Genomic DNA, 12,986 nt, shown 5'->3' with positions numbered 1-12,986 from the left:
ATGGAGAAGGGGGATGGGGGGAGAGGAAGCAGCGGTATGGAGAAGGGGGATGGAGGGGAGAGGAAGCAGTGGTACAGAGAAGAGGGAAGGGGGGAGAGGAAGCAGAGGTACAGACTGGTATGCTGACTTCCTTAATATTGTTAGTAAACAGGAATTATATAGCACCAACACATTACGCATATTACACAACTGACAGAGAGATACACACAGTGACAACGGAGAAAGTTTCTTCCATAGAGGTCATCTACAGGTTCATCCCCCACAAAGTGACAACATAAAAAATATGCCTGGTCATTGGCTGGATTCTAGTCTGGGAGGAGCTTCAATCTGTTGTGTCTACAAGACCACTGAGCTGATAAGAGCAGAAAGTGACCCCCAGGGTTGAGACTCCTCCAATATGGCCGCTTCAGAAAACACTCCTACGCAGGGCAGGCAGTGGAATGATTGGCTGCTATTGGTTGTTATAATTACACATGTGAAGAGATGGACCCACCACTATTGTCTTCACTATTCACTATTGTCTTCATCTGGTCTTTTATAGGATGAGCGGAATCAGATCCTAATGGCATATTTGTGGATACGACAGGTGTGGTTTGACGCTTACCTGCGCTGGAACAAGGATGAATATGATGGTCTCGATACCATCCGTATACCTAGCAGTTATGTATGGAGACCCGATATTGTCCTATATAACAAGTAGGTCGGATGGTGCTTGGGAACTATCACTTTAGTTCTTCTCATTCTTCCAGCCTGGGTGCGGACAATCTTTTCCTTCATGACGAGGGATGGCCATGAGTGGCTCTATTCCTCTAGGACCAGGGTTGGTAATGACTTGTTCTATTCCTCTCTCTAGGCATGGTCATGACTGGTTCTATTCCTCTAGGACCAGGGCTGGTAATGACTGCTTTTACTCCTTGATGAACAGAGACAGCCATGAGTGGCTCTACTCCTCTAACTAGGGATGGTCATGACTGGTTGTATTCCTCTAGGACCAGAGATGGTCATGACTGGTTCTACTCCTCTAACTAGGCATGGTCATGACTGCTTCTACTCCTCTATGACCAGGGATGGCCATGTGTTGCTCTACTCCTCTACATAGGGATGGTCATGAGTGGTTCTATTCCTCTATGATAAGGGACCGCCATGAGTGGCTCTACTCCTCTAACTAGAAGTGGTCATGACTGGTTCCACTCCTATAACTAGGGATGACCCTGAGTGGTTCTATTCCTCTACCTGGGGATGACCATAACTGGTGCTATTCCTCTAACTAGGAATGACCATGACTGGTTCTATTCTTCTAAGGACAACCATGATTGGTTCTATTCCTCTAACTAGGGAAGGTCATGACTGGTTCTTTTCCACTATGACAATGGGCGGCCATGAGTGGCTCTAATCCTCTAACTAGGAAAGGCCATGACTGGTTCTATTTCTCTAACTATGTATGACCATAACTGGTTTTATTCCTCCAACTAGGGATGACCATGACTGGTTCTATTCCTCTAACTAGGGATGGTCATGACTGGTTCTATTCCTCTAGGACCAGAGATGGTCATGACTGTTTATACTCCTCAAACTAGGGATGGTCATGACTGGTTCTACTCCTCTATGACCAGGGACAGCCATGAGTGGCTCTACTTGTCTAACTAGGGGTGGTCATGACTGATTTTATTTCTCTAACTAGGGATGTTCATGACTGGTTCTACCCCTCTAACTAGAGATGGTCATGACTGGTTCTATTGCTTTATAACCAGGGATGGCCATGAGTTTCTCTACTCATCTAAATAGGGGTGGACATGAGTGGTTCTATTCCTCTAACTATGGATGGTCATGACTGGTTCTACTCCTCTATGACCAGGGACAGCCATGAGTGGCTCTACTCCTCTAACCAGGGGTGGTCATGACTGGTTCTATTCCTCTAAGTAGCGATGACCATGATTCTTTCTATTCCTCTAACTAGGGATGGTCATGACTGGTTCTTTACCTGTATGACCAGAAAAATCTATGAGTGGCTCCAATCCTCTAACTTGGGATGGCCATAACTGGTTCTATTCCTCTAACTAGGGATGACCAGGGCTAGTTCTGTTCCTCTAACTAGGGATGACCATGACTTGTTCTTTTCCTCTAACTAGGGATGACCATGACTAATGCTGTTCCTCTAACTAGGAAAAACCATGACTGGTTACATTCTTCTAACTAAGGACAACCATGACTGGTTCTTCTCCTCTAACTAGGGATGGTCATAACAGGTTCTTTTCTTTTAACTAGGGATGACAATGACTGGTTCTATTCCTCTACCTAGGGATGACCATGACTTGTTCTATTTCTCCAATTAGAGATGGTCATGACTGGTTCTACTCCTATAACTAGGGATGGTCATGACTGGTTCTATTCCTCTAACTAGGGATGACCATGACTGGTTCTATTTCTCTAATTAGGGAAGGTCATGACTGATTCTACTCATTAATGACCAGGGACGGCCATGAGTGGCTCTATTCCTCTAACTAGGGATGACCATGACTGGTGCTATTCCTCTAACTAGGGACGACCATGACTGGTTCTTTTCCTCTAACTAGGGATTACCATAACTGGTTCTACTCCTATAACCAGGGCTGGCCATGACTGGCTCTATTCCTTTAACTAGAGATAGCCATTACTGGTTCTATTCCTCTAACCAGGGATGGCCATGAGTTGCTCTATTCCTCTAACTAGGGATGACTGTGACTGGTTCTATTCCTCTAACAAGGGATGACCGTGACTGGTGCTATTCCTTTGTCTAGGGATGGCCATGACTGTTTTTACTCCTTTAATCAGGAATGGTCATGACTGGTTCTATTCCTCTAACTAGAGATGGCTATGAGTTGCTCTATTCCTCTAACTAGGGACAACCATGACTGGGTTTATTCCTCTAACTAGGGATGACTGTTACTGGTTCTATTCCTCTAACTAGGGATGACTGTGACTGGTTCTATTACACCAAAAAGGGATGACCATGACTGGTTTTATTCCTTAACCTAGGGACAACCATGACTGGTGCTATTGCTTTGTCTAGGGATGGCCATGACTGGTTTTACTCCTTTAATCAGGGATGGTCATGACTGGTTCTTTTGCTCTAACTAGGGATGGTAATGACTGGTTCCATTTCTCTATGATCAACGACAGCCATGACTGATTCTACTCCTTTAACTAGGGATGGCCATGACTGGTTCTATTTCTCTAATTAGGGGTGGTCATGACTGGTTCTTTCCCCTAACTAGGGACGACCATTACTGGTTCTATTCCTCTAACTAGCGACGACCATGACTGGTTCTATTTCTTGATGACCAGGGATAGCCATAACTGGTTCTACTCCTCCAACTAGGGATGGCCATGATTGGTTCTATTTCTCTATGACCAGGGATGCCCATCACTGGTTCTATTGTTCTATCCTCTAACTAGGGATGGCCAAGAGTGGCTCTACTCCTCTAACTAGAAGTGGTCATGACTGGTTCCACTCCTATAACTAGGGATGGCCATGACTGGTTCTAATCCTCTAACTAGGGATGGCCATTACTGGTTCTATTGCCCCAACTAGGGATTGTGATGACTGGTTCTACTCCTCTAACTAGAGATGGCCTTGACTGGTTGTATTCCTCTAACTAGGGATTACCATGACTGGTTCTATTCCTCTAACTAGGTATGACTATTACTGGTTCTATTTCTCTATGACCAGGGACAGCAATGACTGATTCTACTCCTCTATGACCAGGGATGGGCATGAGTGGTTCTACTTCTCTAACTAGTGACGGCCATGACTGGTTCTATTCCTCTAACTAGGGATTGTCATGACTGGTTCTATTTCTCCGTGATCAGAGACAGCCATGACCGATTCTACTCCTTCAACTAGGGACAGCCATGAGTGGCTCTACTACTCTAACTAGGGATGACCATGACTGGTTCTACTCCTCTAACTAGGGATGACCATGACTGGTTCTATTTCTCTGCCCAGGGACAGAGATGACTGGTTCTACTTCTCTTTGACTATTGATGGCCATGATTGATTGTTCTTCTCTTGCACCAGGGATGGCCATGACTGGTTCTTCTACTGCTTCCAGTGTCAAACAACTCAGGGGGTCATTAGGCTTAGTCTACCTTTTGTTTTTGAAAGGGATGTGTTAGAACCCCTGTTAGGTTTTTCTTGTTCCCGGGGCCCCAGTATAGAGACAGCCAGACAGACAGGAAGTGAGAGAAAAGCTACACCAAAAAAATATTATTATAACAATAAAACAGTAAATACGTGACAAGGCTAATAGTATTCTAATCATTCTTCACACTTGCCATTCTAGTGACACACAAAATTCTGAAATCTAATTGTTGGTGATAAACACAGAGAGCGAATCCCAACAATGGGGGACAGAGACCCTAATGAGACCCTAAAAAGAAAAGTAACCCCCCCCCCCCCCGATGCCTCAGTGGGATTTTTCCAGGTTTGGGATCTTCAGCAAGAATCACTGGCCAGGCTGGAATGATGGAACTTCCACTTAGCTCAGTCTACATGGTATAGGGCTGTCTTCCTTGACCCTTCTAACATGAGGGAACCCTTAAAATAACTGTGAGGTCTTAGGAAGCCCCTGTAACAAATACAAAATCCACAGCTCCCAATATATAGCGTGGTGATCACTGGGTAGAATGTCACCCTTACAGATGGCCAGGGGTAACTGACCCAAGAAGTATAAATTGCTAAAAAGTCACTAAGACTAAGAATCACTCATACAGAGGATTACAAACAGGCAGATACTTTTGTTCTTGCAGAAGAGACCAATACGGAGCCATATTATTGCAATGCAAAGCTGCCAAATCACATTACAGAACCACCCTATCACAATGTAGAGCTGTCCAATCACATTACAGAGCCACCCAATCACACCTTAAAGCTGTACAATCACATTGTAGAGCCACCCAATCCCAATGTAGAGCTACCTGAACACATTACAGAGCCACCCAATCACAACGTAGAGCTGCCCAATCACATTACAGAGCCACCCAATCACAAATTAGAGCCACCCAATCCCAATGTAGAGCTACCTGAACACATTACAGAGCCACCCAATCACAACATAGAGCTGCCCAATCACATTACAGTGCTGACTAATTGCAATACTTAATCATATGTCCTGCTTCTAACTTAACTCATTACCCCTAATCCTCTCTTGTTTGTCAGCATCTAAAAAATGCAGATAATTTGAGCTCTGATTGTACTCTTTTCCCCCTAATATACTCAACATTTTATCCTGAACTCTACACAGAAATATTTGCCCCACAGGGGTCTAGGCTTGAGGTTCTTTAACTGCCCCCCCCCCATCTTCCAATGTGAAGGAACTAATCTGATTGGTTGCCATGGCTGAGTGGTGCAGATCCATGTTGAGGGTCAGGGGCCATTATAGATCTATATAGACCTCAGCTGCCCCAGGTGACCTGCTGTTTCATACCTGACCTATAGGTGGAGATGTGCAGTGCATTGTACTGCATGAAAATTGTCCAGAAAAGTGTAATTTTTAGGTTTTGTGCTGATTTGCTGTTGAATGCTTGTAAAGGAACCACAGAAAGCTGCACTGACCTGGTGAGGGGGTGACACCTGTGGGACATTTCAGGCCAGGTGCTATGGGAAGGTGTAACACAATCTCAGGTGCAGCTGCTGTGTGTGGCGGCTCAGGTTCTGCAGCAGAGGTGACTCTCTGAGCCCCGGGACCATATTACAACTTTGCATTTCTCAGTGACAACATGCAGGGGATCATTCTATGCTCTCTTCTCTGCTACTGGGGGACAGAAACTGCAACTAAATCAATAAAGAATATTGGGGAGGAAAATGATCTGCCCCCACACATGCACCTTAAACCTAATGACACATACTGACATACTGACACATGATTGGCTGGATCTGCTACAGGAGGAAGGGATTAACTCATTCCTATGTAACATGGAGCTATTAGAAAAATATAAAGTGTAATACTTACTGGTAACAGGGTACAGACCCCCCTTCTAATACAGAGGACTAGGTGTATGGACCCCCTTACTGGGGGGGGGTTAGGGGGTCAATACACTTAGCGCTCTGTCTCAACCTCAATTTCTTTATTCCCTATGACTAGGAAAGGAGGGGGAGGAACAGGAGTCCTACGACCAAATGGACTGTATGAGACCGTCTTCAAGCAGGAAACATGGAGGACAAGGTGGACCTTCAGAGTTTCTGGTAGTGAGAGCTTAGCCACTACAGCGTCCCACAAACTTAGGGTCCAACTTCAAAGAGGGACAATGAAGCTCCAAAATCTCCATTGTCAGGGTCTATGTGACACCAGGTTTTCACCAGGGCACCCCGCAAGGGTTGATGGGCCATTAGCCTGGAGGCCACTGGACTCTTTGCTGCTGGGGGTCACCAGGTCACGACCCTCAGGGTCAGATCAGGAATAGCAAGAGGTCAATGCAGAGTAGTAAGGTAGCTGGTGCAAAGTCACAGCACCAGCCTCCATTACTGCTGGGACTAAGTAGCCTCTGCTCCTTTAAAAAGCTCCTCCTCTGGTTTATCTGGATCTGCCCGAAGAAAAATCCTTACCAACCGGTTGGCATGACCCTTAGCAGAAGGGTCTCAGGAATTTTTTTTCTGGGCCAAATCCTTATCATTTAAATAGGTACTGGAGATGGCCTGCTCACCTCCTAGATTCCAGAATGGCCTTCATTTCAAATTCTTCATTACTACATTCGACTATAACTGGAGGTGGCGGTGGAGAAGACCTGCCAGCCAAAGGGCTTGGTACCACCGGTTTCAATCACGACATGTGGAATACTGGATGGATCTTCACAGACTCAGGGAGTGTTAAGCTGCGTACACACTTCCAATTTTTATTGTTGGAAATGAACGACGAACGACCAATTGGCCAAAAATCGTTCGTAAAAAAAGTAACCAACGACGCTGACGAATGAGGATAGTCCTTGGAAATGAACGACCGGACCGGCGGATCGGATTGGACGACGATCGTTGACCATCTATCGTGTGTACAGTTGTTCAGTGATCGTTCATGGTCTGAGCATGCGCGGTGAACGAACGTTCGCTCACTTCCTGTGATGCACGTCACTTCCTGTATCGTTCAAACGATCGCATCTATCGTGTGTATAATATCTTTGAACGATCGTGTCGTTATCTGTATGTACAGGATCGGTGCCATACGATCGTTCGCAGATATCGTGCAGGATCGTTTGTCGTTCGTTTACCAACGATAAAGATTGGAAGTGTGTACGTAGCTTTAGTTGAACAGCCACTGGGTTGATGACCTTCACGATAAGAAAGGGACCAATGAACTTGGGGCCTAATTTTCTACAGGGGCAGTAAAGTCTCAAGAAAAAGTGGGAAAGGAATTAAATCAAAACTTAAAAATTCTTGATGGCTGGGTTTGTTGGTTGCGAGGAGAGAAGTTGTTTTAAATACCAGTCCAGACTAAATGGGGAGCCATCTGCAAGTCGTAGGGAGAGCGGTTGCTTTTTGTTGCGAAGGGGCACATGGAGTAGCTTAGCGAGGGAGGCAACCGAAAAACAAGTACAAGCCCCAGAATCTTGAATCGCCTGCACTTCAATGTTTTTTTTTGGGCCCTGGAGAGACAAAAGGAGAAGGATGTGAGCTGAGAAAGGAGGAGTTTGAGTAGCCAGAGGTGAGGGTTCAACTCACCCTTTTCCAGCTGGCCAGATAGGGCAGTATCTTAGCAGATGACCAGGCGAACCACAATACAAGCAGAGATTAGACTTGAACCCCCTCTAGCATTTTGCAGGCACTGAGGGTTTGGCTAGGCCTAACTGCATAGGTTCCTGACAATCCTCAGTGGCAGAAAGTGGGGTGGGCATGGGAACCGAAGGTGGAGAATGAGGTGAATTAGAATACCAATTGGGGCGTGAAGTCCCCAACTTCTCCATCTCCGGAGCGGTGATCTTCTGTCAATTTGAGTAGCCAGCCTAATCAAATCATTAAGGGAGTCCGGAATACCCGCACTGGCCAGTTCATCCTTTAGTGACTCAGGCAAGCCAATGTGAAATTGGGTTAATTGGCATAATTCTTTTGTGTGTCCAAACTTCATCTTCAGAAGTCAGAAATGTATTCCTCCACTGGTCGTTGGCCTTGTTGAAGGCTGCGGAGGGCTGCTTCAGCAGTGGCAGCACGCCGGGGGTCATAGAGTTCAGCTAATCTTTCAAAAAAAGAGTTGGTGTTGCTCAGGGCGTCATCACTGCGTTCCATCAGTAGGAAGGCCCAGGCCTTGGGCTCCCCCTGGAGGAGGGAGATGACGGTGCCCACCTTGGTGCATTCATCTGCAAAAGTTCTGGGCTGCAGTGAGCAATAAAGCTATCAGGAATTGCCGAAGGCCCGGAACCAGCTCACATACTGCATGAAGAAAAAGTCCCGGAAGTCCTGGCTGACTTGGAAGTTGGGTTGGCAGAGTGGACAAAGTCTGAAAGCGGCCCTCCAATTGAAAGTATCCTCTTCGACCCTCTTGTACTGAAATCTTAAGCTCTGCAATTTGCTTCCACAGTTCCTCAAGCCCTAAGTTCAGTGAGTTGTCTCCAGAAGCTGACATATTGGCTGTAACTTTCTGTCAGGGTCTCCGCAGGCAGGTAGCATGGGATCACCCAAGGTGCTGAGTCTAAGTGACACCAGGTCTTCACCAGGGCACCACGCAAGGGGTGATGAGCCGGTAGCCCAAAGGCTACTGGACTCTTTGCAGCTGGGAGTCACCCTACCTGAGGAGGAAAGCTGGAGTGGCCTCGGAGTGGAGACAGGTGGCAGACTAAAGGAGTTAGATTCCAGGCACAGGTCAGGGCAGGTGGCAAGCAGGGGTAGTCAGAGTCCAGGCATTGGTCAGGGAAGTGGCAAGCAGGGGTAGTCAGAGTCCAGGCATTGGTCAGGGTAGGTGGCAAGCAGGGGTAGTCAGAATCCAGGCATGTGTCAGGGCAGGTGGCAAGCAGGCATATTCAGAGTCCAGGCATGGGTCAGGGCAGGTGGCAAGAAGGTGTAGTCAGAGTCCAGGCATGAGTCAGGGCAGGCGGCAAGCAGGCAAAGAGTGGCCTCGGAGTGGAGACAGGTGGCAGACTAAAGGAGTTAGATTCCAGGCACAGGTCAGGGCAGGTGGCAAGCAGGGGTAGTCAGAGTCCAGGCATTGGTCAGGGTAGGTGGCAAGCAGGGGTAGTCAGAATCCAGGCACGAGTTAGGGTAGGTGGCAAACAGGCATAGTCAGAGTCCAGGCAAGGGTCAGTGAAGGCAGCAAGTAGGCGTAGTCAGAGTCCAGGCACGGGTCAGGGCAGGTGGCAAACAGGAAGTGCTGCATGCTAACTCAGGCAGAGACAGATTCAGCACCATGGGAACCAACAGGTATTGTGAAGACCAAATTTGAAATCCAGATATCTTCTCCTTTTCTTGTCTGCAATTAGTCTGGTATGAGATTGGGCCTGGGATAGTGAAGAATGGAGAATCCTTAGATTATTGTAGATAATGTTCAATCGGTCTTGGACTTCAGTTACCATGGCTTGAGAAGAGCAGCTGGGAATGGATGGAGAATGGAAACCATAGAATGGCGATTGAGCAGTAGCGGAAACAATGGCATTGTTGTAAGCAAATTCGGTCATAGGATGGAGGGAGGACGGGTCGTCCTGTAAAGAAGCAATTAAAATATTGTTCCACAGTCCGGCTGGTCCTTTTTTTTTTTCAACAAGGAATATTCCAGCACCAGCAAGTTAAGTGGATGGGTGGATAAACCTATTCTTTGTAATCTCTTAATGTAAGCCTTAGGGTGTTAGGCTCCAGCTCGGACAGGAGGTAAATGGACCCAAAAGGAATTTTGGCCCCTGGTAAAAACTCAGAGCAGTCATAAATACGACGAGGGGGTAGTGAATTTTCCCAGGATAGTAGCGAATACCATAAAGGAGATAAAGTTAAAGGAGATCATGGTCAGAAAAAAATAATTGTCCAGGTTAGAAAGAATTCCTGGGCAGCCGGTCCGGACCTGATGGCGTTCTGGCCAGCCAAACACAGAGGGAAAGGCAGAACTTTAATGTGCAGTGGCAGGTGCAGTCCTTGTGCAACAGAGACATCAAGAAAATGTGTACATGCCCCAGAATGGATAATGGCCTGGGCTTCAACATTTCCATCAGCGCCCTATAGGGAGAGATTGAGTAACACATGAGCAGAAGACGTAGCCAGGACTTCTCCCTATTCTTACCCAGGTGACAGACAGGGCAGTTGTGAAGGAAGTACACCGCAGTACAGGCAGAGGTTGGCTTGGAGAGTCAAATCCAGATTATCCAAACAGTGAACTGGCTGCAGAGAGGCAGAAAATGCCCTGAGGATCCAGCAACCTGAGCCTGGGACTGGAGGGGTTTTAAAAGGACGCACAGCCAATGACAGGACAGGATTGATCAATCTGCTCATTGGGTGCAGCACAAACTCCATAGTCCCCTTCCGCTGTGCACAGTCTCAGTTTCTGTGCAGGGGATGCCGAGAATGGTGGAAAATACATGGCTACAGAACACCTGTATACAGAATAGATGATCTGCAGGGCCAGTGCTTACAAGACCACTTTATTTTTTCTTCTTCTCGCACATGGTTTTTTGTCTCTGGACAGTCTCTGGAAATAAAAGTACATTTTGATAAATATCTCTACTGGTAGATAGAATCTCCTTAAAATGTCAGTGCTTAGTAAACAAGCTACTTTACTCCCCCCTGGACAATATTGGAGAGTAATAATTATCCAATCCACAGCACAATAACGACAATCACAGTGATCTCACCACAGAGCCTAACAAGGGTTTTACATTGGTTTGTATGATTCAGTTCCTCCATCAGGTGTGAGATTTGCAGCAAATACAGAACTTGACAGATTCTCCTGTCTGTAATACAAGACACACCTCAACACATAATGTTAATTGTCCACATACAGCACTCCTGCAGCAAGTCTGCCCTTTATATGTATTTTCTCACATACAAGAATCCTATGGCATACGTAAAATATATAAAGGTCTCATTGAGGTGTCTCCAGCAGGAGCCACAGATGGAGTGTGTGTAGATTTGTTGGTTACATTTTTAAAGCATTATACCATCCAACCAGCAGGGGGCTCCCCTCCAAGGTGAACTTTAGAAACCATATGGATATCTCACCTGGACAATGTACAGCCAGGTAGGTGGCTATACCAGTGCTAAGAGTACACTGGAGGGAAGAGAAGGATCACTAGGTGTATGGAGCACTTTTTCTAGTTGAGAGTGAATGGAGATTAGCCCATCATGGGCTGAGATGGAGATATGCACATGATTAGATAGTCGTTAGCAAAGATTCATCCCTTTTACTAAGCTGAGTGAAATCTCAGGCTGGGAGATTATTCACCTTGGTAAGTGAACATCCAATATGTGTTTATTTCATCACGCCATATTTGTTCCTTTAGTCTGGAAGCAGCAGAAAAACAATATTATAACATTAATGATTCTGCATTGTCGGGGTTTTCTTTTCTTTCCCTCCTTTCAATGAAAATTCAGGTAAGCTGTAATAGGAATAGAAAAGAGCTGTCCTGGAATAAAGTGGGGGTGTCCATTGGGGGCATTTACTAAAGGGGTTCAAGCTGTCCCCTGTTGGCACGATTATCCATTCTTTAATATCCTTTATGTCACAAATGTATAGAAAGCCCAAATAATCCAAGCACCTACAATGAAAACTGCAGATCACATGGCCCAATGGGCTGACTTCATGTTCAGAACCAGGGAGCCATGGGAATTGGGTTACCAGCATGGTGTGACTGGCTCTATATATTGCAGTCTAATTGGACAATTTTCAGACCTTTTTATGAGCAATTCAATGACTACAAATTCATATAAATTACAGAAAGAATATTTTATACTGAGAACATTTTCATTACTGTCGTGCTTCTCCAAACATAACACTGCCCTTGCACTGAGGTTTCTGGATTTCCCTTACTACTTTTAGCCTCAGTGACAAACTAGTGACCAGGACAAATAAAGGGGTATTTTCCCAGGGGATTAAACTAACCAATCAGTGATGCCCTTGTACTACGTATATATGAAATTGTACAATTGTGTGAATATTTATCTTCCATCAGATGGACAGCTCCACACTAAATTCTTATTAATTCTTATAATTAACTACATTCTTACTCTCATTTCTATCGTCCTCCTGTCCAGCGCTGATGACCAATTCACAGGCTCAATGGAGACCAACGTTGTCATCCGCTATGATGGTCAGATCATGTGGGACTCTCCGGCCATCACTAAGAGCTCCTGCAAGGTGGACGTCTCTTTCTTTCCATTTGATGGGCAGCAGTGCCGTCTGACCTTTGGTTCCTGGACCTACAATGGGAATCAGATCGATATTCTGAACCACCTGGACACCGGCGACCTGACAGATTTTGTTGAGAATGTGGAATGGGAGGTTCTAGGAATGCCGGCCAAGAAAAATGTCATCACCTATGGCTGCTGTTCTGAGCCGTATCCCGATGTCACCTACACTCTGATCCTCAAGAGAAGAGCCTCCTTCTACATCTTCAACCTTCTCCTACCCTGCGTCATGATCTCATTCCTGGCTCCTCTCGGCTTTTACCTGCCTGCTGACTCTGGAGAAAAAGTCTCATTGGGTGTCACTGTCCTCCTGGCTCTCACGGTGTTCCAGCTCCTGGTGGCGGAAAGTATGCCCCCGTCCGAAAATGTGCCACTGATCGGTGAGTGACACCAATTAGGGGCAATTAAGAGAAAATGAGAACTTGGTAATGTTCCAAACTGCAAGGCTGTACAGAGGAGCTAACACTCTAATGTCTCAAACACTATTATTATACAATGATATAGCACTGACATATACCACAGTGCTGTACAGAGAACACTGAGCCAGTCCTATCAGTCTCTGTACAGAGGAGCTGACACTCTAATGCCCCCCCACAGTCACACACCATTATTATACATTTATATAGCTCTGACATATACC

The 12,986-nt window shown here is 46.0% G+C and overlaps 1 protein-coding gene across 1 annotated transcript in view; it reads left to right on the top strand.

Moving 5' to 3' along the window:
• The window catches only part of CHRNA10 (cholinergic receptor nicotinic alpha 10 subunit), a 36,937-nt gene that overhangs the window by 17,248 nt on the left and 6,703 nt on the right, over window positions 1-12,986 (top strand). Inside the window, exons 3-4 of the mRNA XM_072399900.1 lie at window positions 542-696; window positions 12,194-12,726. Coding sequence (XP_072256001.1) covers window positions 542-696; window positions 12,194-12,726 — 688 coding nt within the window. The remainder of the gene's footprint in view (window positions 1-541; window positions 697-12,193; window positions 12,727-12,986) is intronic.

The sequence above is a fragment of the Pyxicephalus adspersus genome, chromosome 1 (genome assembly GCF_032062135.1).
Source record: "Pyxicephalus adspersus chromosome 1, UCB_Pads_2.0, whole genome shotgun sequence".
Lineage (NCBI taxonomy): Eukaryota > Metazoa > Chordata > Amphibia > Anura > Pyxicephalidae > Pyxicephalus > Pyxicephalus adspersus.
Note: the sequence above shows the minus strand (reverse complement) of the source record. Positions and strands in the feature narration are given on the sequence as shown.